General features: G+C 44.6%; 2 protein-coding genes across 15 annotated transcripts; one reads left to right on the top strand and one right to left on the bottom strand.

Moving 5' to 3' along the window:
* Positions 1–154: 154 nt before the first annotated feature.
* recql (RecQ helicase-like) lies at positions 155–18,569 on the bottom strand. 13 transcript variants are annotated; one of them, XM_078941940.1, is made up of 18 exons: positions 18,434–18,569; positions 18,067–18,342; positions 17,912–17,988; positions 17,772–17,828; positions 16,415–16,648; positions 16,150–16,329; positions 15,978–16,084; positions 13,686–13,884; positions 13,428–13,594; positions 13,259–13,340; positions 12,808–12,956; positions 9,793–9,910; positions 9,532–9,670; positions 9,365–9,456; positions 9,066–9,282; positions 7,349–7,478; positions 2,354–2,472; positions 155–903 (listed from the first exon to the last, which is right to left on the bottom strand). In XM_078941940.1, exons 4-17 carry the CDS (start codon positions 17,788–17,790, stop codon positions 2,389–2,391), a joined length of 1,917 nt encoding a protein of 638 aa, XP_078798066.1. In that variant the 5' UTR covers positions 17,791–17,828; positions 17,912–17,988; positions 18,067–18,342; positions 18,434–18,569; the 3' UTR covers positions 155–903; positions 2,354–2,388. The 13 variants fall into 13 exon arrangements, 12 of the variants coding, with proteins under 12 accessions (XP_078798066.1, XP_078798064.1, XP_078798065.1 ...); XM_078941938.1 differs by having other exon boundaries at positions 17,912–18,069; positions 18,154–18,342; XM_078941939.1 differs by having other exon boundaries at positions 17,912–18,066; positions 18,154–18,342.
* Positions 18,568–25,764, top strand: golt1ba (golgi transport 1Ba). Of its 2 annotated transcripts, none has more exons than XM_004082999.5 (5): positions 18,568–18,710; positions 22,585–22,676; positions 22,834–23,012; positions 23,108–23,189; positions 25,290–25,764. In XM_004082999.5, exons 1-5 carry the CDS (start codon positions 18,686–18,688, stop codon positions 25,326–25,328), a joined length of 417 nt encoding a protein of 138 aa, XP_004083047.1. In that variant the 5' UTR covers positions 18,568–18,685; the 3' UTR covers positions 25,329–25,764. The 2 variants fall into 2 exon arrangements, with proteins under 2 accessions (XP_004083047.1, XP_004083048.1); XM_004083000.5 differs by having other exon boundaries at positions 23,334–25,764.

Genomic DNA, 25,764 nt, shown 5'->3' with positions numbered 1-25,764 from the left:
TATTACAGTGTCATATTGTTCCAATATTATAACCTGTCTTATTTTATTCAGACAAGGGGCACACATGCGCAATTGCACGCACGTTTGCACAATTACACATATTTAATCTCAATCAATTCAAACTGTGGAACAACAAAGAAACTGGACTCAAACACCTAAGACAGCAGATTTTATTCTGGAGTTTTTACAGTCGATCTCTGAGCTGCAGTGACACCAGAGGAGGCGAGAGGCTCTAAACGTAAACCAGCTTCACCACTGACCAATCACCATAAGGCCCCTCCCTCTGAGACCAGAAAAATGTGTCAACAGATCACTGCAGGGCTACCGTCAGTGCTGCTGCAGCCTCCTCCTGCCGCTGACCCGTGTCCACAAGCTGCGGGCTGTCTGGGTGATGCTGGTGCTGCAGGGCAGGCGCAGGCTCCTCAGGGGCCCCCGAATGCAGGACAGCACCCCTGGCTCTTGGGGGGCTCCCAGCTGCTCCAGGGAAGCCTGGTCTATCCTGCGCAGCTGTTGGCTGTAGAACTTCCTGAGGTGGCAGAGCTCTTCTGCCGCCGTCTCAGAGATGATTGAGGCCTGTGACGGACAGTTGGACGTAGCAGGGGTGGGGGCAGAACTCCTAGCAGGGGCTCTGGGGGTTCCTTTTCTTCTGGAGGGGGTTTTGTTTTTGGAACCAGATTTGATTTTATGCATGCCTGGTCCCTGACCATCTAGTGCTCTCAAGTCCAGATGCATGGTGGGATATGGCAGACCCGCCCCCTTTGATGGTCTGCACGCCCCCTGGATGTGATCTTTTTGGCTGCTGGGCTGAAGGTCTTGTTTCCTGGTCATGTTCATCTGCTCCTTCAGTACTTTCTGTTTGGCGTGGGGCCCCTTCACCTCACTGGATTCTGCAGCCGACAGATCCTGCAACCAGGAAACGGCATCTTAGTCTGTGTGTGTGTGTGTGTGTGTGTGTGTGAGGGGGGGGGGGTGTCAGGAGCCCCTTCCTCTTTTGCCAGTGGGTAAAAGAGTGAAAATGTTAGTAACAGGATAGGTATGCACCCCCCCCCCCTTCTCCAACAGACACCATAAAAACAGATCAGTCATTGAAAAGGGAGTTAAAGGTGCTAGACGGTTTACCCCCCCACACATGGGTTTGAGACACAGAACCAGAGAAGAAATCCGATTTCAGCCTTTCTGCTGCATCTCAATAATTCTGATCAGTCTGGATCAATACTAATCGATGATCAATACTATATTATTATATTATCTGCTGTACTACATAATATATGATCAATGCCGATCATTGGTTAATAATGATCATCCTGTGAAGCAGTTTGAAGGAAGCAGAAATCTGAATTGTTTCACCGTCTGTCAATAGATGCTGGTTAGGCAGAAGATCTGCTCTGGTTCTGCGTTTAGGAGCATAGCTAAGCTTATGAGTGAGTATATGTGTGTGTAGGCATGAGTACTTGTGTATGCATGCATGAGTATGTGTGTGTATGCATGCATGAGTATGTGTGTGTATGCATGAGTACGTGTGTATGCATGCATGAGTGTATGTGTGTTTATGTATGCATGAGTATGTGTGTGTAGACATGAGTGCGTGTGTGTGTGCATGCATGAATGTGTGTGCGTGTATGCATGCATGCATGAGTGTGTGTGTGTATGCATAAGTATGTGTGTGTGTATGCATGAGTATGTGTGTATGCATGCATGAGTGTATGTGTGTTTAAGTATGAATGTGTGTGTATGCATGCATGCATGAGTGTGTGTGTATGCATGCATTAGTGTGTGTGTATATGCATGCATTAGTGTGTGTGTGTATGCATGCATTAGTGTATGTATTCTTGAGTGTGTGTGTGTGTGTATGCATGCATGACTGTGTGTGTGTATGCATGCATGCATGAGTGTGTATGCATGCATGCATTAGTGTGTGTGTGTATGCATGCATTAGTGTATGTATTCTTGAGTGTGTGTGTGTATGCATGCATGACTGTGTGTGTGTATGCATGCATGCATGAGTGTGTATGCATGCATGCATGAGTGTGCGTGTGTGTATGCATGCATGACTGTGTATGTGTATGCATGAGTGTGTGTGTGCATGAGTGTGTGTGTGCATGCGTGAGTGTGTGTGTGCATGCATGAGTGTATGTGCTCGTGCATGAGTGTGTGTGCATGTTACGTTTCTGTCTGAGTGCCTCCATGCTGCTGCTGTGCCTCATGAACTGAACGCATCTCGTTTCCAGATGAACCCAGAAGCAGCAAACAGACAGAAGAATGGATCTCGTGTTTCTGATGTGGATCAGAACCACGAGCGTTGGCCCGGTGTGCATGGCAGTGATTGGAGCAGAGGATAGAATGACAACTGTACTTTCTGGACTGGTCTTCAAGGTGTGTGTGGGGGGGCTACAGCAGCTCTGTCTTGACTTTCTTGGCCTCAGGGGATTCTCCAGAGCTCTGAACTGACCTCGGGCCTCGAACACCTTTTACCTGCAGGTCATTAATGAGAGTTTTCATGAGCGGGAACAGGACAGCAGTGACCCCGCCCCCCTCCAGCTTTAGCTGGACTTTGGTTCTTTAGAATAGCTCAGCAACTAGGGTTCTTCTGCTATTTTTGTGGATCAGAGTGAAGAACACTTCCTAAAGAACCAGGATCAGTTAAGTGATCCGAGTTCACAAACACCTACAGAAAGTTCCTTTGTGAGCATCAGCCTGAATGGGTTTTCTATGAGACAAAAGCAGATAATGGTGACGTTTTGTTTTCCTGAACCTAAAAGTCATCAGGTCAGCAAGTTCTGGAGTTTAAACCATAAAGAACAGAAGTCTTCCCAGAGCAACAAACTAGATCTAGAGTTAGAAAAGAATATCAGCCAGCGATGGTAATGAGATGTTTGTTAATAAAACTAACAGGTCAGTAAAGTCTAGAACAATTACAGAGTTTTGCCAAACACTCAAAAATATTTGCACAGGATGAGCATACACTACACTCATGCCGTTGTTCCTCCATGTGCGATGTTGGTGTGTATTGTGCAGTTGGGTTGGGTTTGTGTGTTGTTGGTACGAGTCCTGCGGATTTTAGGGTTTTTCACGTATGTAGAAGGTTGTTGAGAGATGTGGCCGCATCCTAAAGAGAGAGCAGGTGTGTCTTGCAGTTACCTTGAGACTCGTACGGTCACCTTAGGGGACATCAAGAAAATGGAACGTACCATTGTCGTGTGTGGGAAGTGTACTGTGAAGTATTTGTAAGGCTACTGGAAGTCACGGGTGATGCTGTTGTACGGTGGCCTTACACCACACTAGCCATCAGAGAGGTGTGCGCACTGGCTCCTGTGCACAGATGCTACACACAAAGGTGTAGGTGCCTGTAACGGGCCCGTACGGTGTCCACAAAAACTGCACTATGATTGTCTCATTTCCTAATTTCTAACAGTCCGACCGCACGTAAGGAGTGTGCATGCATCACATGAACAGCACCTACAGGCTCCTAGTGCAATCTGCAGGATTTGAGGGGGTTGACAAAAAGACAAATCCGTATAACTCGCCTGCGTCTCACCTCAATCCCCCTTTTGTGTTGTTTAACTGTCACCCGCAGCACGCCCGTAGAAAATAACATGCATGAAGATTTTCACCCCACAGGTTCAAGTGGTCTATAACCCTGATATTTTCTGCAGGCCACCTGCATGTTCTGCAGAGATTTGCCCATTTTTACACACAGAGAAAAATCAAATCAAACTTTATTTATAAAATAGCGCTTCTCATGCATTTTGCGCAGCTCGAAGCGCTTTAACATTTAAAACAAAAATAAACAATATTACAGTAAAAACCCAACCCACCCTTACCCCTCCCCTCCGTTAAAACAGACGACCCATGACCCCCACGTACAGTGCATAATGACTATGTAACTTCAAAAAGAAATGTAAGGCTTTGCTCTGCTGTGAGGAAACGGTATTAGTGAATCTCTTCATACCAGGAGCCAGCTTGGCCATAGGAACATCGCCACAGCGACCACCCAGACTGGGACAGCAACGGGGTCCACTTCCTAGCCTTGAAGTTGCAAAGTTAGACTCCAGCTGCCCCAGCAAGGGCGACAACTGCAGCAACAACCACCGACCAAGCCGGCAAGCCCTGGAAGAAAAGATCCCCACAAGAAACACTGGGGCTAAAATCATGATAAGATGCTAAAATTAAAGACATAAGATGTAGATAAAAACTTAAAACTGAGAATGAAATGTATAAAATGAAATAAATAAATAAAATAACCTATACTAAAACTAATAGAATAAATTAGCAGTTAAAATCAACTTAAAGCGAAATTAAAAAGGTGGGTCTGGAGCCTCTTCTTAAAAACCGCTACGGTCAGGGCTGTTGTGACCAAAGCCTAAGGTGTACATAAGCCGACCCCTTCATCACAACAACCTAATCAGAGAAAAAGAGGAAGGCGATTTTTGAAAGACCTTCCAGACTGTCACTAGATACCAAAGCTGTCTTTTTCCCCGCCCTTCCTGGAGGGAAGTTTGCCTAACAAATAGGAGATCATGACAGAGGCATTGGGTACACCAACCAACCTTCCAGGCCAGCTGTCCCAGTCTGCCTGCTGCAAGATGAGCTGGATGCCTCAGGAGCAAAGAAGAGCCTCTGTCACCGAGTGTTAAGCCCTCAGTTTGACCCCTTTTAGGCCGGTTTTACGCCCAGATTCATGTTCTGTGTTTACAAGGGTGTAAGTGGAAACTCCAGGGGCCTGTTGCACAAAAGTAGAATTAAGACATCGGGGATAAATGACTGAGCTGAGCTCAATGAATCCAAAACATGTGCGTCCAGGCTTAATTGGTTGCACAAAGACCAAGCCAGGATGAGCAGACACGGATTCATCAAGCCAGGTGGAACCAATCCTGGATAGGTGCGCGCTCACGGCTCACTCAAACAGACCCCTCCACAGATCACAGATAAACTGATTTACCATGGCAACTAGAGCCGCGTACCTTTCCCCGTCGGAAGCACAAATCCTCATGGAGGCATACGAGGAGGTAAAAGATATAATTAAGAAGAAAGGCAACACCACCACAGTGATAAAGCACACTCAAGATTTTTTTAAATTAAATTACCAGCCAATTAATTTTATGAAAATGTAACTTGTCATTTCAACCAGAAAATGTTATGTTTGTTAATCTTACGTGAATGAATCATGTCGATCGTACATAAAAATAATCCATTTAAAAGTTACTAATTTCAATCATGTTGATCCAACATGATACCATTAAATTGGATACATTAGTAATCGCAAGGAATTGTGGGATTCCATTTTCTTTGTCTATCTGGGCAGATTGGGGTCTAAGTGTGAGTTTTTGTCCATGGGTTTTATTGTCTAGCTGTTTTACTCTGTTTTAACTAGTGATTTAAACTGATATGTTTTATTTCTTTTCTGCACCATGAGTTAGAGTGTGGGAGAGGATGATGACCAAACCCTTTGTGCGGTAAAATGTTCATGTAACTTAAAACAGAATTTGCATTATTTGAGCTCCTGTCTTGTGAAGTGGGACTTTGCTGCGTATTTAATGTCTTTGATGTGAAAATTAAAAGACCCATTGGTTGAAACTTTGGAAAACCTTATCATTGTCAGATGTATAATTAAAATTAAAGCAAAAAATTAAGTAATATAAACATTAATTGTGTTAGGTAGTCATACAAATTTAAGTTGAATAAACTTAATTTAATGAGGTGTGACCAATTGGAGTGATTCAATTAAGTTGGATCAACTTTTATCCTTTGAGAGTGAGCAACAATATTCATTTAAAGTTGGGTCCAACTGCAGTATTTAGATTGAATCAACTTAAATTTATTAGTTTGAGCCTAAGTACATTGAGTAGGACCAATATGATTCATTTTTGTTCAAGTAACGCTATCTAACCATGTGGAAATCATTTCCATAATTTATTTATGTTCATTCAAAGTGAACGTTTTTTGAGTGTAGTTTACCTGCTTTGTTTTATCCTTATTCAATAAAGGAACATAATGTTACACATTGTGTTTTCATATTTTTAATGGAATGTGTATTTGTTATATGACAGAGTACTAGGGCCCCACTGAGGAAAAAGGATATAGTCATAAATTTATGAGACTGGTTCTTTCTGCAGAAAAGCAACATATTCTTTTTACAGTTTTGATAGTTATGAAAATGTGATACTTCATATTCTGGCACATCAGCATGTCTTCGTTTATGAAACCATACTGAAGTACAATTTCACGAAATGCCCCACATCTGTCATTTTAACAGCTGTCCTCCTTTAAAACAACTGGTTACAATATTATGACTTGTCTTTTTTTCCCTCTGTGGCCCTAATATTCTATCATTTTATATATAGCCTTATAGGCTATGGGAAACTGTAAATTATCTAATGATAGCAACATCATCTAAAACTCATTATTTATACAAAATGATTGAAATTAATGATCACAAACGTTTAAATGACAGTGGGTCTAGTTATATGTGATAAAAATGTATAGTGAGCAGTGAAATAACTATTGGTTTCCATTTGTGGCGACTGCTGACTGATGAGATTAAATAGATCCTGGAATTTAGCCTGGTCTGGAGCAGGCTAGCTCCACAGAATAAATCTCCATGGTAACTTATACCATAACATATCCTCCTGCCCCCTATCCAGCTTTAGTGCAACCGGATTGGGGATCAATTGAGCCAGGATCACCAAGATATCCTGGCTTAATCCCTTATCCTACTTTTGTGCAACAGGCCCCAGCTGACCCAACACCCCAGACTCTAGCCCATCTGTAAACTCCCCATCTTACCCTGCAACCCTCACCTAGAAAGGTATGGACAGCGTGCCCAGCCCCTGGCCAACCCAGCCACTAGCTGGACCCAAAGAGGCTAACCCAACCCAACCCACCCAGGAAGGCTCCAGAGGGTGGTGGACCAGAAAACACAAATGAATATTATTTATACTCCTCTGTTTCTACATGCTTCTGCTGTAAAAAAACAAAAGTTTTTTGTTTGATGCTGGAGGAATATCAACTCAACAACCTTGCTCAACGGAACAGAGCCAGCGTTAACAGGGGCTGCTAAGGCTAAACTGTTACCAACATCTGGGCCACACAAGAAGAGGAACATCCCAGACAGCAGGAAGCTGAAAGCAGAAGAGACTTGCTGGTGTTTGGTACAGAAGACTCAATCTAACGGTCAATGCTGCCTCCTGTATTTCTGGGATTTGATCTTCGGTTTTTAACCTTTAATGTCTTTGGTGTGTACTTTTCAGTGTTCTGAAGTTTCATTTAAAAAGTGCAAGTAAACGTAAAGAACTTTAGTTCTTATATAAAGCTGCGCTAACTTCTCTCCTGAGCGGTGGGGTTTACTCACAGACACGGGCTCTGCTCCTGACATCTTCATCTTCATGGTCAGACTGTGAGCCTGGTTCTTCAGCAGAGGAGCTCTGCGGCCGAGCTTCACGTAGAAGTACGTGGTGTACGGAGTAAAGCTGAAGTCCTCTCTGCACTCATGTCACACACACAAACACACACACACCCTTGATTACTCCTTAAAAATGTTTCTTTTAATAATGAAGGCAATGGTGACCTCGTCATGTGACCTGTTCTGGGTAAGGTTATTGGTTTCTATGTGTTCTTAATGGATAGACTGATAAATGGCGGCATCCTCCCATCTGTCAGGTCATGGTGTCTCTGCCGGGTGCGAGAATTGTCTTTGTTTCCACGTTTCTATGCAAGCTTATGTCAGTTTTTGAGGTCTACATACAAGTGTGGCAACTGAACACTGAAAGCTAAACCAGGTCAAACTTTGACCAATCAGGGACTTAGATTTGGTTGTCATGTATGGGTAGCATCCTTTCCAAAACAAAGAAGTGCCAACTGTTTGTCAATTGATCACAGAGGAGAAATTAATAACTGCGGTTTGTTCCCGGCCACAATTCTAAGACGCCAAGTCCTTCATATATCGGAATAGAGCTGTGATAGAAAAAGCCTGGAGCAAGATTTGCACCAATTTGTCTGTTCGCATCAAGCCTCTTCCAACTGTGAGTACATGCGCTAGTATTGGGTAGTGACAGACCAGTGTGAGCACCGTGTGCTAAAGTAGGCTCAAGAACCCACGTTGAGTGTCCATCTCTCTGTGACACAGTTGGCTGTCCCGCATTAGTCCAAAAAGGGAAAAATAAAAATAGGAATAAAATTAGAGATGCCTGAATTGCACTGCGGCTAGACTGCCGCGCCATATGTAACACTCAAATGGCACGGCAGGACCTCTGATCGCACCTGTACCTTGACTTGTCATTGAAAGTGGCCACCCTTCACGCGTTAATCCCAGTTTAATAGTTTCTGCTTTTGCAGTCTGTCATGTGTTCACTGATGCAGCCCAGGTTCATTCTGCTGACCTTACAGATGTATCAGGAATGACCTGCGTCAATTATGCAACTTTGACGTGATATGTGTGATATTACAGTGAGACATCGATGGCACATGTGAAAAGTCTGTTAGACATACATAGAAAGCCACAAATTTGGGTATGCATCTCACAAAAATCATAAACAAATGTGATCTACATAATAATAACGTATAAACTACGTGAAAGTCGTAAAAACGGTGTAATTCTCAGCCGACCAAAAATGTTGTACAGCTCAAAACCGAATTCACGTAAAGACCCGTTGGCTGAAATCCAAAGGTTTGGACACACCTTCCCATTCATTTGAATGAGAAGTGTGTCCAAACTTCAGGTGTGTCTGTACTGTATGTCCATCACAAATGGATTACGAAAGACCAAAATATCATACGTGGAAAATGCACAAAATGTACATAGTGGCAGAGTTAGTCGGGCTAAGCTATTTGGTATTTGGCCAAGGGTTTTAGTCATCATTCCACTTCGGCCACAACTTTTCATTTTGGTGCGTCCCTACTTTCAGCTCATCAGGTGCGTGAGCGCTGAGGAAGGTAGACGCTTCGGCTCTTTAACATCATTTACCCAAAAGGAAAAAAAGTTTGACCTTCAGGGACTGTCTGACCCGCCAACCCTGTCCCTAAAGAATAACCTGCCTTGTTCTGAACTCAGTTGTCAAAGGCAGCATCACCTCAGGTATCCCTGCAGCAGCAGGAAGACGATCACTGCTTCAGCCTGCCTCCGAGGCAGCTCTGTGGTCTGGATCATCTTCCTGCGCTTGGCCGGGCCTCGCCCTCTCCACGCCTCAACCAGCTTCAGCGGGGTCAGCCTCTCATCCATAGATGTGGCCAGCTCCACAATCTGCACCACCTGCCGTGCATGCTGAGTTACATCCAGGGTGTTGTAGCCTGGAGACAACAGCGAGGGATATAGCAGCGACGGGGGGGTCCGGGGGAGGCATCTCTGATGGAACAGCAGCTGTACACACACCTGCTGGGTGTCGGCAGGTGTCACACATCTGGTTACAGTCTTCATCATCCCACACCTCATCGAAGTGAACTGCCATCAGAGAGCGCCGGCACCTGCCCAACGGATGACACACTTAGGAATTGCTTGGAAGGTGGGGCGGGCGCCATACTTAGAGGGTCCATCGGTACCGGTCCACATTCTGGCAGAAGTCCACCATCTGCAGCAGCTTCTTCTGACCAACGCTCTCCATCACCACCATGGTGCTGATCCGGAAGATGTCCGCAAAGCCAAAGTAGACGATGCAGTCTGCCGGACGGTCGTCTCGACCTTGAGGAGGGGCAGAGGAATGTGACCACCGAACAGCCGGCCCCCCAGAACCACAAACTGGTTCTACAGGGCAGCGGCACAAACCACCCATTCCTGTCCAGGAGCGGTTCCTGTGCACGTACCTGCTCGGCCGCTCTCCTGGTAATAGTTCTCGATGGACTTGCTGATGGTGTGGTGGATGACGAACCTGACGTCGGGTTTGTCGATGCCCATGCCGAACGCCACCGTGGCCACGACAACCTGCAGAGCAGCACAGTCTTTGACACCCCCTCATTCAGAGGACAAACGTGCTCCTCTACACCAGTGTTTTTCAGCACCGTGCTGTTTTTTTCATTCCTACACGGCTCAAACACACCTGGATCTAATGGTCACCTGGGGGGAACAAACAGGTCGCTGTAATTTTTAGTAGCATCAGCAAAAGTAAACTTTGGGATTTCCTTAGCAATAGAGATTTTTTGTTAACCACTCCCACATTAGGAATGCGGTCATATTGTTATGACCATATGTTATGTTGTTTTGTTAGGCTAGAAACAGGGACATATATGTATTAAATGTTCACATTATTCTGGTAAAAAATGTGCGAGCAACATGGAACCTCCACTTTTGCAAGCTTGCCACACTATCACCGCTCTAAATCTACAACTTCTAATTATGGCCCGCAGCAGCAGTCACTGACTGCAAGGACCATATTGTTTTCGCAGTTGGAACGACGACTTCGCCGCCTTTCAGCGAGAATGCGACCCCCGCCGCATGCTCGAAAAGTCACCAAAACGTGCACACACCTGGGATAAATTGCGAATGAATTTTCCACAAAGTCAACGTCACCCCCCCGAAGACGATGACATCACGGCCAGCAATCCCGTCAAAAAAATGAATGGGCCGAAAATCGCGTATGGGGCCGAACAAAATGTACTTCAGAATACAGTTGCGAAACCCAAACACACGTGTTGGGGATATCTCAAAGAAGTTTTGAAATCATTACGGGACGGCCACACGACCTGCGGCCTGGTGGCCATTTTGTTGGGAACTCTGAGAATTGGCGATTTTTGTGTTTTCCCACGATATGGGAAAACGACATTTTTGTTTGAGCGATTTTCACGAAATTGCACACACATGCCACCAGCATCATTCTACAACTACCAAAGAAGTTTCTTTAACCTTTGACCTTGGGAAGAGGCAGCCATCTTGATTTTTTTTTTAAAAAGCACGTTTAGTAACGTATACAAACGAAAACTCGTTCTAGGGATTTTTATCGATCTTCTTGAAACTTCTCGGGCATCAATGGCAAGCTACTGTGGACAAAATGTTGGAATTAGAAGTTGTAGATTTTGAAAGGCGTGCGCGTGGCAAATTCGCAACCGTCGCCGTTTTAGCTAGCTTGCACATATTTTATCGTAATGTTTTGAAAATGAAAATGCGATCCCCTGGCCCACACTGAACAAAATGATGTCACATACGACAAAATCGATAAAGGAATGTGGGCAGGGGAAACAAAAAACGATCGCAAAATAAAGTGCTGACTCTGCAAAATAAAATAAAAAACAGATTTTTTTTTAAGAATCGGCTAACGAAACCCAGATAAATTTGTCGGGTATATCGAAAGAAAGATTTGAAATCATTACGTGATGGCAACATGACCTACGGTTTGGTGGCCATTTTGTGCCAAAATCCGCCATTTTTAGATTTTCGCGTTTTTACACGATATGGAAAAATGAACTTTTTTTCGAACGATTTAGACGAAATTTGACTTGCATGTCCCTAGCGTAAGTCTACAATCACCTCTGGAGTTTCGTCGACCTATGACCTCAGGAAAAGGCGGCCATCTTGAATTTTCTATAAAAAACACCTTTACCAGCGGATTCAAACGTAAACTTGTCGTTGGAATTTTCATCGATTGTCTCGAAACTTTTTGGGCATCAATGGCAAGCTACTGTGGAAAAAATATTGGAATTAAAAGTTGTAGATTTTGAAGGGCGTTCGCGCGGCGAGCTAGCAAAGTGGCGCACTGTTGTGTTTCAATGCACTTCTGTGAAATTTAAATGCATGCATTCATGCCTGAAACTGAATACATTGAAAAACACTGGATATGGACATATAATGAATGTGGGCGTGGCTAGCATAAAACCACTGTTGCTAAGGACAACAAAAAGTTTACTTTTACCGATATGTCTGAAACATCAATCTTTTCGTCCTCCCAAGGGGACCAAAACATAAAATGCTTGCTATGGAGATGAAATCAACAGAAAAGGCGCCATTTTGAAAAAAAGTGGGTTTTTATCAACTTATGACGTATAGCTTTCACCAACGGAGCAATGTGATTTTCTGAGTCAGTCAGTGATGCTGATCGCTATGCTAGCACTTTTAGCCACTTTAGCATAGCTAGCATAGTTGGCATAAGTTGAATCTTCATGAATGTGTTTTTCTGAGTCAGTTGATGATGCTGATCGCTATGCTAGCATTTTTAGCCACATTAGCATAGTTAGCTTAATTAGCATATAATGCTTTGACCAGCCTTGATCAAAGGTGGGCGATGAGGGTGGTGAGGGCGGAGAGTGCGTAGAGTTGGGCGTGGAAGGCGGGTTGCGGCTTTAATTCCAACATTTTTTTCCAAGTAGCCTCCTAATTAAGCTTGAGGAGTTAGGATATCGTAGATCAAAATACATAAGAGGAATTCAAGGTTTAGAAATTCATGATGGTGGCATCCTCCTGAAGTCAAAAGTCAACCAAACTACGGTGGTTAAGTGGTTGTAGACTTAACCTGAGAGTGTTTGTGAAATGTACGCTTTGACAAGTTTCCATTATACCATATTACATTTCACAATTTTCCACAAAATGGTTAACAAGCTATGGGTCCTGTGGCCATCCCATAATAATTTCAAAATTTCTGTAGGAAATTTGTTTTGGTTTCATTATTTGATTTTTGAATTTTTGTTTTAAAGCCCCATAATAGATTTAGCGCCTATTCCATTTTTTGGGACAGCTTCTTTTGTTTTTTCACTGGGTACAAAGGATGTACAAACTTTGGTGAGTGTCACAATTTGTGGCTGGGGTCGGATTTTTGCTCAAAGGTACAGTCAGAGAGAAAAATCGCCAAAAGGATCTGAGGGACAGACTTAGGCAGCGTTCTAGTTACTGACCTGTATCTTGTTGGAGGTCCATTTTCGGTGGACTCTGGACTTGTCTTCCGGGTCCATGTTGGCGTGGTACGGGTACGCCTGGATGCCGCTCTTCTGGAGAGCGGAGGACACGGACTCTGCATCCTTCTGAGAGAAGACGTACACGATCCCTGCAGCAAGAGGGACGGGTATTCCTTTATTTCCACATTTCTTCCTCTAGCATGTAAATTAGTTGGGTAGTGCTTTGGGAGAGTAGCCCCGTCCCCAACAAAAGCTACCAGTGAAACAAACGACCCTACAGTCGCACACACTCAACATGATTTCATCTTAAACCCATCGCCGTGACATCATTTGGTTCTAAATTCACAGCATGCTGGGTCTGTGGCGAGTTGCTTTGTTCACAGGACAGGTGGAATCCATGTTCTGAGATGTTCTGCTGAGGAAAGACGGCACCACATATGTGACCAATTACCTGACTGCTCCTTGTATCTGTTCTTGATCAGAGAGGAAATGTCGCTCAGAGACAAGTCGCTGTCCGAGTCTTTGACACGAACCTGAGCGGGAAAATCTTGTTGGTGAGCACGAATACCAGCGGAACAGGTGTGTGTGTGTGTGTGAATGTGTGTTCGCGGTCCACTCACCTCATAGTAGAGGTTGGCCCGGTTGAAGGAGGCGGTCAGGGTGACGGGCTGCGGCACGCACAGGATTTTCCGGCAGTCCTGCAGGACGCTGCTGGTGGCTGTGGCCGTGAGGCCGAGCAGAGGAACTGATGGAAACTGCCTCTTCAGGATGCCGAGCAGTTTATAATCTGCACAGTGAAAACAACTGTCCAGTTAGACGGAAAGACCGATGGCAGAGGTTCGGCTGAGAGAAGCCGGCCTGGGCTGTGGCGGCCTCACCTGGTCTGAAGTCGTGCCCCCACTGGCTGCAGCAGTGCACTTCGTCCACCGCCATGCGACTCAGCAGCTTGGCCTTGTAAGCCTTCTCCAGACGGGACATCAACAGTTTGCTTTTGGCGATCTTCTCTGGAGTCACATAGACCAGCTTGAAGGGGGCCTTTGGGTCCGTCAGTGCAGCGAGAACCGTTTTTGTGTGCTCCTGAAAATGAAAAACAAAGCTAACTTTGAAGCTACGTTCACAACAGGCATGTGATGCAATAACGCACTAAATGTGGGTTCTTGAACGCAGTGTTGCTACCACTTCTATACAGTTTAGTCAGCCACCAATTGTGCAAGTTCTCCCACTTAAAAAGAGGAAAGCAGCCTTTTCATCATAGGTTTACCTCAACTAAGAGGCAAAATGAAAAAAATAAATCCAGAAAATAATATTTTTTTGATTTTTAAAGAATTTAGTAAATTATGGTGGAAAATAAGTATTTGGTCATGAACAAAAGTTCAACTCAATCCTTAATTATATACCTTTGTTGACAATGACAGCAGTCAAACATTTTCTGTAAGTCCTCACAAGGTTTTCATAAACGGTTGCTGGTGTTTTTGCCCATTCTTCCATGCAGATCTCCTCTAGAGCAGTGATGTTTTGGGGCTGTCGCTAAGCAACACAGACTTTCAACTCCCTCCAAAGATTTTCCATCCAGGACTTTAAAATGCTTTTTGCAATCCACTCATTTGTTACTCGGGCAGATCGTTGTCACGCTGAAAGACCCAGCCACGTTTCATATTCAATGCCCTCACTGATAAATGGAGATTTTCACTCAAAATCTGACGATCAGTTGTCCCGGTCCCTTTGCTAAAGAAACAGCCTACAGGCATGATGCTTCCACCCCCATGCTTTACAGTAGATATGGCGTTCTTTGGATGCATCTCACCACTCTTTCTCCTCCAGACAAGACAAAAAGAATTCTTCCAAAGAAGTCCTATTTTGGTTTCATCTGACCATAGGACATTCTCCCAGTCCTCTTCTGGATCATCCCAATGCTCTCTAGCAAACTTTAGACGGGTCTGCACATGTCCCGGACTTTAGCAGGGGGACAAGTCTGGCACCGCAGGACTTGAGTCCCTGGCAGTGTAGTGAGTTACTGATGGTTGTTACTTTGGTCCCAGCTCTCTGCAGCTCACTCACTAAGTTCCCTGTGTGCTTCTGCGATTTTTGCTCACCAAGCCCCAGATGGAGGGATGGAGATTATTTGTGGTCTTGTATGTCTTCCATTTCCTAATAATTGCTCCCACAGTTGATTTCTTCACAACAAGCTGCTTAACTGTAGCAGATTCAGTCTTTTAGTCTGGTGCAGGTCAACAATTTAGTTTCCGGTGTCCTAAGACAGCTCTTTGGACTTGGAGTTTGGAGTGAGACTGTTTGAGGTTGTGGACAGGTGTCTTTTATATAGATAACCAGTTCAAACAGGTGTCATTAATACAGGTAATGAGTGGAGGACAGAGGATCCTCTACAGAAGAAGTTACAGTTCTGTGAAAAGGACATCATAAACAGAGAGGGGGCTGTCCTCAGAGGCAAAAATCAGAAAGAATAAAAAGGAAAGGTAGCTGACCAAATACTTATTTTCCGCCATAATTTACAAATAAATTCTTTCAAAACCAGACAGTGTGATTTTCTAGATTTATCTTTCTCATTTAGTCTCTCATAGTTGATGTATACCGATGATGAAAATTACAGACCTCTTTAATCTTTTTAAGTGGCAAAGAATTTCGGTTCCCATCTTAAGTAAAAGCTAAGTAGTTCATGTCTCATAACAACAAAACAAGATGCCTTTCGCTGAGATCTTTTAGTTGTTTTGCGTGGTGTAGAGCTGCTCAAAGAGGCTCAGTGGGTGGTGCTGCCAACTAGTGGTCGGAGATTTAAGTAAAAAACAAGAGTCAGCTGCTATAGGATGCTCAAAAATAATTAAATATAGTTTTGACAGCATTTTGAATTGATAAAAGTATCGGCAAATGAAATATTGTGATATATCGCCTAATGGATTTTCTGCACACCCCTATTCTTGAAATGTTTCAGCTTTTCTTTACATGTAAAATGGTATCAGACATCTTTTCAAGGTTTTCAAGCAGCTTCAAGGACTTTTCTCCTTCATGATCTTTTCGTAGATGAAAACATGGCACCACTGTTCAAAACTCTTTATCTCACACACATCTGCAGGGAAAAATGCAGCAGCTTCCAGGGAAAGTTCTGTGACATTTCTCCAAGTGAGTGACAGGCGGCTCAGCAGAAGGGGGCATACCTTTCCACTGGAGGCGTTCAGAGCGGCTGCCGGCACTTGCAGCGAGCGCAGGAGCAGCAGCTGGTCCTCCATCAGGGACACCAGCGGCGAGACGACCAGCGTGAACCCTGCAGCAGGAAAACAAATGTGACACGACCCAAAGTGCACGTGAGTGCAGGTGGGAGTTCTGTACCCTCAGAGCACACTGCAGGCAGCTGGTAGCACAGACTTTTGCCCCGGCCTGTGGGCATCACCAGGAAGACGTCCCTGCCCTCCATGGTCAGGTTGATGGCTCTGAGCTGCAGCGGCCTGAAGGCAGACAGGTGGAAGGAGGTCCTCAGGTGTTGGTCCACCGCTGCAGACCAGGGGAACTCTGCCCGGTGAGGGACAGCCCTTTACTGGTTAGTCTCTTTTAAAAAAACAAGCCTGTTAGCCTCATTGCACCCCCCGCCCCATACCTGCTTCATCGTACCGCTGCATCTCCTGCTGGCTCATCACGGGCTCTGACGCCAAAGACTTTGAGGAAGCCGAGGATGAGGAGGATGACTGTGCTGCCTCACAGGCGTCCTCCAGCCGCTGCAGCAGCTCTTCCTTCCGAGTCGTAAGCTCCGCCTGCTTCTCCAGGAGCTCCGAGATCTGGACCTGCAGCAGCTGCAGCTCTTCCTCCACCGAGTCCAGCTCCGCCTGCACATCTGAGCCAAAAACACCATCTTCAAGATCCACACCTTCATCCCTGCAGTGCCCTCCAGAAACTCTCCACTAAAACAACTGGAGACAGTTCTGCTGCACACAGGTCCGGAGTCCTGACCCTCATAGGGTTCTGAAATATGCAGCCCAGATTCTGCGAGGATGGGAGGTGGAGCTACTGCACTGAAGTGAGAGTCTGGTCTGCCTGAACGCTGCTTCTCAGATTTAATGAGGTCATTAAAGAGGAGCCAGCTCCCCCTGAAGACCCACCGACTCACACCAGCTGAGGTTAGAGGCCTCTGAGGACCGCTCCTCTTCAGTTTGTGATGTCAGCCTCCTCCTCTCCTGCACCCCCGAGGATAAGCTCTTCTCCAAAACAACAGCAGCTCTTCGAGTACTGCTTTTTCTGCACTTTAGGATTAAAACCGGATTAAAGCATTTGCAGCTGGAAATGGGAGCTGAAGCTCTGGAGAGGCCGCAGGTGATGAAGACTGAGAAACTCAAACTGATTTGTAGAAGCGGGCTGTTAAAAAGCAGGTGAACGGTTGGTGTATTTACATGAAACCATAAGTACTGATCCACTTGGAGGGTAAGGCAAAGGTACTGATCTGCAGCAGAACATCTCAACACACCTGTGGATCTCAGCTGGAGACTGCAGGACTGTCTGCAGTGGAGCTTTAGACATGCATTGTACGTATGCAAGAGTGTGTTTGGAAGATGTTTCACCAAAACTACAAGGATGAGGATCAAAACGTCTTCTAGATTAGTGTTTTCCCAACCCTGGTCCTCGGGGCACACTGTCCTGAGCAGGGTAGGATTGAAAAAATGCAGGAGAGTGTTCCCCAAGGACCAGGGTTGGGAAAACACTGATCTAGATGATCCGTTAAAGTCTGGTTACCCTGAAAACCAAAATCCATGACCTACATTAAAGGAGGATCTTCACAGACATATCCACCAATCATTTTCCATGGAGTATAGTGCTGGTTAGTTGACTAGTTACCAAGCTGGAAGTACAAGCTCCCAAAGACCTGAACATGTTATGAAGATCCAAAGGATGGTGAAACACGATGTTCCCAGAGAACTCACAGACATCTGAAACTAAACTCAGCTTCAGAACTGAAGGCTTACCTGTGGATCCAGCATCCATGCCTGCCGAAACGGGTCAGCCTTCACAGCTGCAGCGTCCTGCAGAAACACTCAGTCATTCTTTGGTGTCCTTGCAGCAGCAGCAGTCTTCCAGGTACATAAGGTACTGATCACCTGCACACCTGATTGCCAGCGGTTACCTGTCCCCCTTGGTTCTTAGAGACCTGTGCAAGCTTTGCTCCTGGGTCCTGGACTCCACCTTCAGAACCAAACAAAAGTGAAACCAGTGGACTTCAGAACTCCTGAGGCTCCGCCTCCGCCTTGTAAAAAGCTGCACCTGCTTTGGTTAAAAGTTTCAGTTAGCCTTCGTAAATAGCGGTTTCTCCGAAGAACGATGACGCATCAAAGGACTCAAACATCATACGTGCAGAAAGAGTCGCTCCAAGGAACGTCCCGCGACAAACTGGATCATCCACTGACCAGGAATCCCGTTACTATAGACTATAGAACACAACACGAGGGCAGAGGCGGGACTGTGCGATTTTTATCCCTGGATTGGGTCTGACAGGCTGTCGCCCCTCTTGTTCAATATTGAGAATCTAAAGTTGTTTGTCTGCAAGACAAGGAGCAGGGTTAATTAAACAGAAATACTTTCACTTGTTTAAAACACGCAAGTATCAAGTGAGCAATAAGGGACGTCACACCATAGAAAAGAAACTTTCTGTTTTATGTCTGCGCAGGCGCGTGAGACAGGTGCCGTGTGGTCACTCTGCGGACGGAGGTCTGAGACCGGCGGACCGCGGCTGCTTTGAACGTCACTCGATCGTTCCGGAAGTAGACTTGCCGAGCAGAAGTGTTTCCGGAAGACGTGGCTGTTGGTGCTGTGGAGCAGTGGCAGCCGTCACAGGCTTTAGGAGGCTTCAGCGCGGTCCTGCCCCACACCGACCGGCCTCAAGATGATTTCACTAACGGACTCCCAGAGTAAGAGCCGGGTGAGGGGGTCCGGGGGGCTGTCAACCCTGGAGCTGGTTGTGTGACAGGGGAAACTACTGTGTGTGTGGGTGGGGAGTGTGGGTTTGTGGTTTGTGTGTTTCGGTGTGTGTGTGTGTGTGTGTGTGTGTGTGTGTGTGTGTGTGTGTGTGTGTGTGTGTGTGTGTGTGTGTGTGTGTGTGTGTGTGTGTGTGTGTGTGTGAGAGATCTTCACTGTGCTTCCCCTCCCAAAGATCGGACAGTTCAACAGCTGTCCTGATCTTCAATGATCCAGCAGAGAATGCAGAGACATCAGTCCAGTCTGGTTCCTTCTTGTCTTGTCCACCGTCATGTCATGTCAGTTTTGGTAGCTGGGTGTCAAGTGCAGACCAGTAACAGTAGAACTTTATGACTTTTTGGAGAAGAAGCTAAGTTCACACGTCTACATGCTTTTGTGTCTGACCATTTAAAAACCTCTTCGTGGTCAGTGAGGAGCTCCACGGCTAGCAGGCGTTGCGCTGAAAGTTCTCCCACTGTCCAGCTGTGGAGTGACCGACTGTATCTGAGAACGGGACGGAGCGATGGTGACGTCACCCATAGGAACTGGTTTACTTTTGGCTCCAATTAAATCAGGTCAAAGGAAGTTGCTATTTTTCTGCGATACGGACGCCGCCATGTTGGAACCAGAAATGTTCAGTAAGCAGTGATTGGTCCGAGTCGGTCTGTGTCGACGTGTCCATGGCAACCACTCATCAATCAAGAATGAGCTTGTTGGAAGGCCACACCCCTACCACTTGAAAGCGGCCTACCTGAAATCTGTCTAACGTTCAATGCAAGACCACCTACTTTTATTGAGTCGTCTGATTGGTAGTTTGTAGCTTAAATAACCTAAATGAATGATTATCAAGAACATGCTAAAACATATCAGAGCAAGAATTATTAAACTGACCAATTTAATGACCTTTCATTCATTCATTCATTCATTCATTCATTCATTCATTCATTCATTCATTCATTCATTCATTCATTCATTTATCTTCTAAACCCGTTTGTCCCTTTCCCGGTTACGCGGCTGCTGGAGCCTATCCTGGCCGAAGGCAGGGGACATCCTGGACAGGTCACCAGTCTGTCGCAGGACCACAAACACAATCCCCTGCACTCTCCCATTCACACCCAGAGACAATTTGTGTCTGAAATCCCGCCCTAATCCCAAACTACTAAAAAAGTGCAGCACTGTGTCGTAGTGTGCTAACAACTTTTTTTTTAATCGGCATATATGACGTCATCGATTTCACTAAGTCAAATATCTAATTAAAGTTAGTGTTTTGCGACGATTATTTATGAGTCCACTGTTTTTCTGAAAGATATAAACGTTGATGGTAAAAAAAAAAAACATTTGAAGACATTTATTTGGTAAAAAATGATCCAACGCAATGCATTGTGGTCTATATTAGCAGATCTAGTGAGCATCGATACACAGTGGTTTTTTTGCAGAGAGTTCTGGGAAATTTCCGATTTTGGAATTGTAGATTCGGACAGCACTACACAATGGCGAACGCTTTATATAGTGCACTATAGGGGTTAGGGTTGGAATTCGGACATACCATTAGAGCAGGGTGTTTCAAACAGGCCCTGATAAAACACTGAGTAGTTAGGAATATGAAAGATCATATAATACTTTTTTCTTTGTGTTTATTTGATTCTATTAAAGACATTTTGATAAGAATGACGGTACCGCGATTTAGCCGTAGCTACACCTCTGCTTTTGGAAAAGTCCTGTCCCTTAAACTGTCTCCACCAATCATTCTTGGAGGGTTAATCACACGTCATCAGTCTGACCAATCAGAAGTGGTTAAAGTCCTCACTTCCGGGTTCTGATTCTGCTCATAAAGTCTCAGTTCTAATAAAAATACCAGCTAAAGCTCATATTTAGCGGTGTAGCTTTCCACAGAATCCGGTATCAGACCGTGGAACAAGTGAACAAAACAACGAACCTCTGCGACGAGAGTCTTTCTGCCATCTGCGGCCATTTTTGCACTACATCTCCCATAAGGCATTGGGTTCAAGTGACAGCGTCTCAGCGTAAAATGTGTCTTCCCTTTTAAACGCCTTGAAACCACAACAAACACACATCAAACATTTTTTAAAATCTTCTTGATGAAATCAGAGGTCAGCAGTTTAGTTCTCCTTCAAGGTTTGTGTTAGTTAACAGCCAAACATCCCAGAGTTTGGTCCAAGTCATCTTTCTAACTGAAACACTTTTCTATTAACGTCTGGATTATTTTATATGTTAACTTTAAGAGGAAATAATAACGTTTAAGAAACAGGATTAAGGTGAAGTGGCCAACAGACACAATTAAACTAAAGTTAAAAAATTTAATCATCTAAAAAGATATGAAACATTTTTGTTAAAGTTTTCAAAGACTTCATTTTTGATTAAGACTAAAGAAAAACTAATAAAACTTCAACATGTTCACTTTTTGTGTAGCTACAGAAAACATAAATATAATGTTAGTCTTTTTGTGTAACATGTATCAAACATATTTTGATCATAAAATTGTTCAAAATTACAGTTGCTTATAAAGTAACATTGAAATAAATAAAAAAAAGAAATCACAATTTAGAAAAAATATATTTGTTTTTTTGTGAGGTTACATAAAATGGCATGTTAGTAAAATTATGGAAAAAAAACAACTACCAGGGTAAAATGTCAAATAATTTAGTTGAAATTTATTACAGAAAACTAACTTAACTTTTATTACATCTTTTAGAAAAAACAGCTGCAAATTCCAGCTTTTTCTGCCACAATTAACACCAAAATGCACTTGAGATTGTGGACGGACTGTGCATCAATACAGACTGTAGAGTTTCTCCTTCTTTAATTTTTGGATGCTGGTGTGCCGCGGGATTTTTGTCAAGAATAAAGTGTGCCTTGGCTCCAGAAAGGTTGAAAAACACTGCTTTAAGGCCCGTTCACACCAGGACGAATTTCGCCGAAGTTTAACGCCTCGTGACTAAACAAAGGGCACCAATGAGAGTGTGCACACCGACACGAAAAAACGCCACGCGTCAAAAAAAAAAAACGCCTCGGGTTCGTTTTTTTTTTTCGATGCGTCGCGTCGAAATCTATTCGACCAATGAAAATGGCGCTTTTACACACGTGTCCCCAGAGGAAACCCACACATGCACGAGGAGAACACGACTGAGTCAAATATGTTTATTTCTCAATAGAAGTCTATGGGATTTTGGCTTCTTAAGGCCTGTTCACACCGGGACGAATTTCGCCGGCGATTTTCGCCGACGTTTAACGCCTCATGACTAAACAAAGGGCACCAATGTGAATGTGCACACAGACGCGAAAAAACGCCACGCGGTTGGAGCAACTGGTGCTTGAAATATTCATGTTTTCTTTTTATCATTCTGACAAGCGCGTAAATACTTGCTCTCTTCTTCTGAGTGAAAAGCGACTTTAAGAAGCGTAAAGTTGCGCAGCGCCACCTTGTGTACAGGAGTATTTCTGTTTACATTAAGCGCCATCTAATGTCAGGGAATGAAATTGCATGTTCGCTCGGCTCATCATCAGCGAAAATCGCCTGAGTGTGAACACAAAAAACGTGGCGAAAAACGCTGGCAAATAACGCCTGGCGAATATTCATCCCGGTGTGTACGGGCCTTTAGAGTCAGCAGGTACTTCCTGTTTGGAATGCTAAGGGGGAGGGGCCACTCAGTCCAGTTATTATAAACAGTCATTGGGATTGATGCATCTTTGTTTTGATTGAACTGAATAACAGAGCTTGGTGTTGATGTCATGTTTTTGGATTTGGTGCTGGGATGGGAGGGGGTTATCCTCTGTAGCATGTTCATGATGGGGGTGTCTGTCCTGCAGAGATCGGGATGGGGCTGACAGGCTTCGGTGTGTTCTTCCTGTTCTTCGGGATGGTCCTGTTCTTTGACAAAGCTCTCCTGGCCATTGGAAACGTGAGTGATGCTCCTCCACTGCTGAGGGTTTAGACCCCCTCGCGCTGAAGTTCTGCTGCTTGTTGACCCGCTAATGCTTCATTAACAAGTTGATCTTCACAGCTGGGGAGTCCATGTGTGTGAGAAGCTCATCTTCCTGTACCTTTACTTTCTGCAGATCCTGTTTGTCGCTGGACTTGCCTTCGTCATCGGGCTGGAGAGAACTTTTCGCTTCTTCTTCCAGAAGCACAAGATGAAGGCCACCGGTTTCTTCCTGGGGGGGGTCTTTGTGGTTCTGATCGGCTGGCCCATCATTGGAGTGGTGCTGGAGATCTATGGGTTCTTTCTGCTCTTCAGGTATGTGCAGTGATTAGATTCATCTGCAGGAATCCTGGTTTAAGCAGAAATGGTCTACAGAGCCCCGCCTGCCCTTCATTCCCCTTTGTCCACAGGGGTTTCTTCCCGGTGGTTGTGGGCTTCATCAGGAGAATACCGGTCCTGGGCTCCATCCTTAACCTGCCCTTCATCAGTGCGGTGAGTCCTCGTCAGCTCTGCAGCATGGCTCTCTGCCTTGGCTCTTCAAATCAGCAGTGATCTCCACACGCCAGCGCGACTGATGGAGAAATGCTTTCTGGGAGCTTGGTTTTACGCTGAAGCTGTCTCTGTTGTCTCTTAAAGCCTCCCTAAGGCTCTCAGGACAACCACAGCCTCTGCTGGTTCTCCCCTGCATGCTGCTCGCGCCTGACCCAGATGGGGGCTCTCCTCATGGACGCTCTACTTCAGGAGGGAGGGCCTTTTAACTTGTTTGGAAAAGATTCATGAAAATTCATGAATGTTCAGTGTTCTTGATCATGAAGAGAAGCGTTTAAAATCAGAAAGCAGTTCCTGGCATGTCAGAGAGGCAGTATGCAGGACTGAGGCGCAGATGATCCCCAGGACTACAGAAGACTGTGGATCAGGCTGAGGATGCATGAAGACTGAGCTGAACAGGGAAGCTCTTGTTCCTCACAGGGTTCTCTGACTGAACCACAGACATGCCTTGACTTTGGACGGAAATGTTTGATGAAGAACTCTTTTGGAAAGCAAAGAATTAGAAATTTTCCAACAAAGACCAAAAAAGTGTTTGAAGCCTTTATGTTCTGAAAAAATAAAATTTCTAACTCTTCTCCAACTCCTCTCTGACTAGTCTCTTAATTGTTTCTAACTATTCTCTGACTGGTCATTGATTTGTGTCCAACTTTTTTCTGACTAGTCTCTTAATTATCTCTAACTCTTCACAGACTCGTCTATGATTTGTCTAACTTTTTTCTGACTAGTCTCTTATTTGTCTCTAACTCTTCTCTGACTGGTCATTGATTTGTGTCCAACTTTTTTCTGACTAGTCTCTTAATTATCTCTAACTCTTCACAGACTCGTCTATGATTTGTCTCTAACTTTTTTCTGACTAGTCTCTTATTTGTCTCTGACTCTTCTCTGACTAGTGTCGGATTTGTCTCCGACTCTTCTCAGACTAGTCTCTTATTTGTCTCTAACTCTTCTCTGACTAGTGTCTGATTTGTCTCCGACTCTTCTCTGACTAGTTCTGATTTGTCTCTAACTCTTCTCAGACTAGTCTCTGATTTGTCTCCAACTCCTCTCTGACTAGTCTCTGATTTGTCTCCAACTCTTCTCTGACTAGTCTCTGATTTGTCTCTAACTTTTCTCAAACTAGTCTCTGATTTGTCTCTAACTCTTCTCAGACTATTCTTTGATTTGTCTCCAACTTCTCTCTGACTAGTCTCTGATTTGTCTCCAACTCTTCTCTGACTAGTCTCTGATTTGTCTCTAACTTTTCTCAAACTAGTCTCTGATTTGTCTCTAACTCTTCTCAGACTATTCTTTGATTTGTCTCTAGCTCTTCTCAGACTAGTCTCTGATTTGTCTCTAACTTTTTTCTGACTAGTCTCGGATTTGTCTAACTCTTCTCTGACTAGTCTCTTAATTTTTTCAAACTCTTCTCTGACTAGTCTCTGATTTGTCTCTAACTCTTCTCAGACTAGTCTCTGATTTGTCTCCAAATTTGCTTCTACGTACAGAATGTGTGTTGAAAGTTAAACCAGTTTAACTTTAAACAATTAGGGACTCAGATTTGGTAGTGACGTATGTAGTCCCTTTTTATTCACTGAAGGGCTAACCGTTTAAAATTTGAAAATGGAAAATAAGAGAATAACTGCAGTTTGGAATTCTATGACACCAAGTCTTTCATTTAGTGCAAAAGAGCTGTGAAAGAAAAAGCCTGGAGCAAGATTAGTGAGATTTGCACCTTTCACACCAAGCTTCTTCCAATTGTCGGTGGTAGACATGCACTAGTAAACAATAGAAAAATAAGAAGTCCCTCCCTGTTTTTCCAGTGTGAACACAGGGGCTATATTTGGTTTAAGAATGCGCATTAAGCTTGAACGTGCAGCGCATTCCTGGTGTGTTCATAGCTTTACTCCTCTCTAACTCATCTCAAAGGTTTTCCAAGAGAGATGGCGGGGGAAGTTCTTTTGGGTTCTGTGACACGGGACACCTTTAAATTGTTATAGCTCAGCAAAGAGTCTGACCTCCTGGTGTTTGGTATGAGGGCTGATCGTTGCTCTCATTCTGTTTCAGTATGTGGACAAAGTGGGCGAGAGCAGCTCCATGGTGTAGAACCAAGCTTGGTTACCTGGGAAATGGCTGCAGGGAACCCTTCCAACCTTCTGCTGGGTCCTAAATGGAGATGAAGACTGATTGTTCTGTCGGACTCCACAAGCAGGACCCCCCCCAAGCCCAGCCAGCTCTGTGTTTCATCTTGACATCCAGTTCTCGCTCCCAAAGAACGGAGAGCATTTCCTTTGTTACAGTCATTTTTGTTCTGCTGAAAAACTCTGTATGAATCATGTGATGGATCTCAGACGCTGCTGATGCAACCACCGATGGGGCTCCTGAGCTCTGCTGGGCTCACAAATGCAGAAGCACGGAAGGTGGGAGGAGCCAGAGGAGCCCTTGTTTTTTGTTGACTCTAGACACCACTACACCTGAACCTGTGCGTCTGTGCTAATCCTTTTATAAACTGCAGAATTCATAAAGAACTTTTGTTCTAAAA

The sequence above is a fragment of the Oryzias latipes genome, chromosome 23 (genome assembly GCF_053564925.1).
Source record: "Oryzias latipes strain Hd-rR chromosome 23, Olatipes_Hd-rR_3.1".
NCBI lineage: Eukaryota > Metazoa > Chordata > Actinopteri > Beloniformes > Adrianichthyidae > Oryzias > Oryzias latipes.
This window is presented reverse-complemented; position numbering and strand designations above follow the sequence as displayed.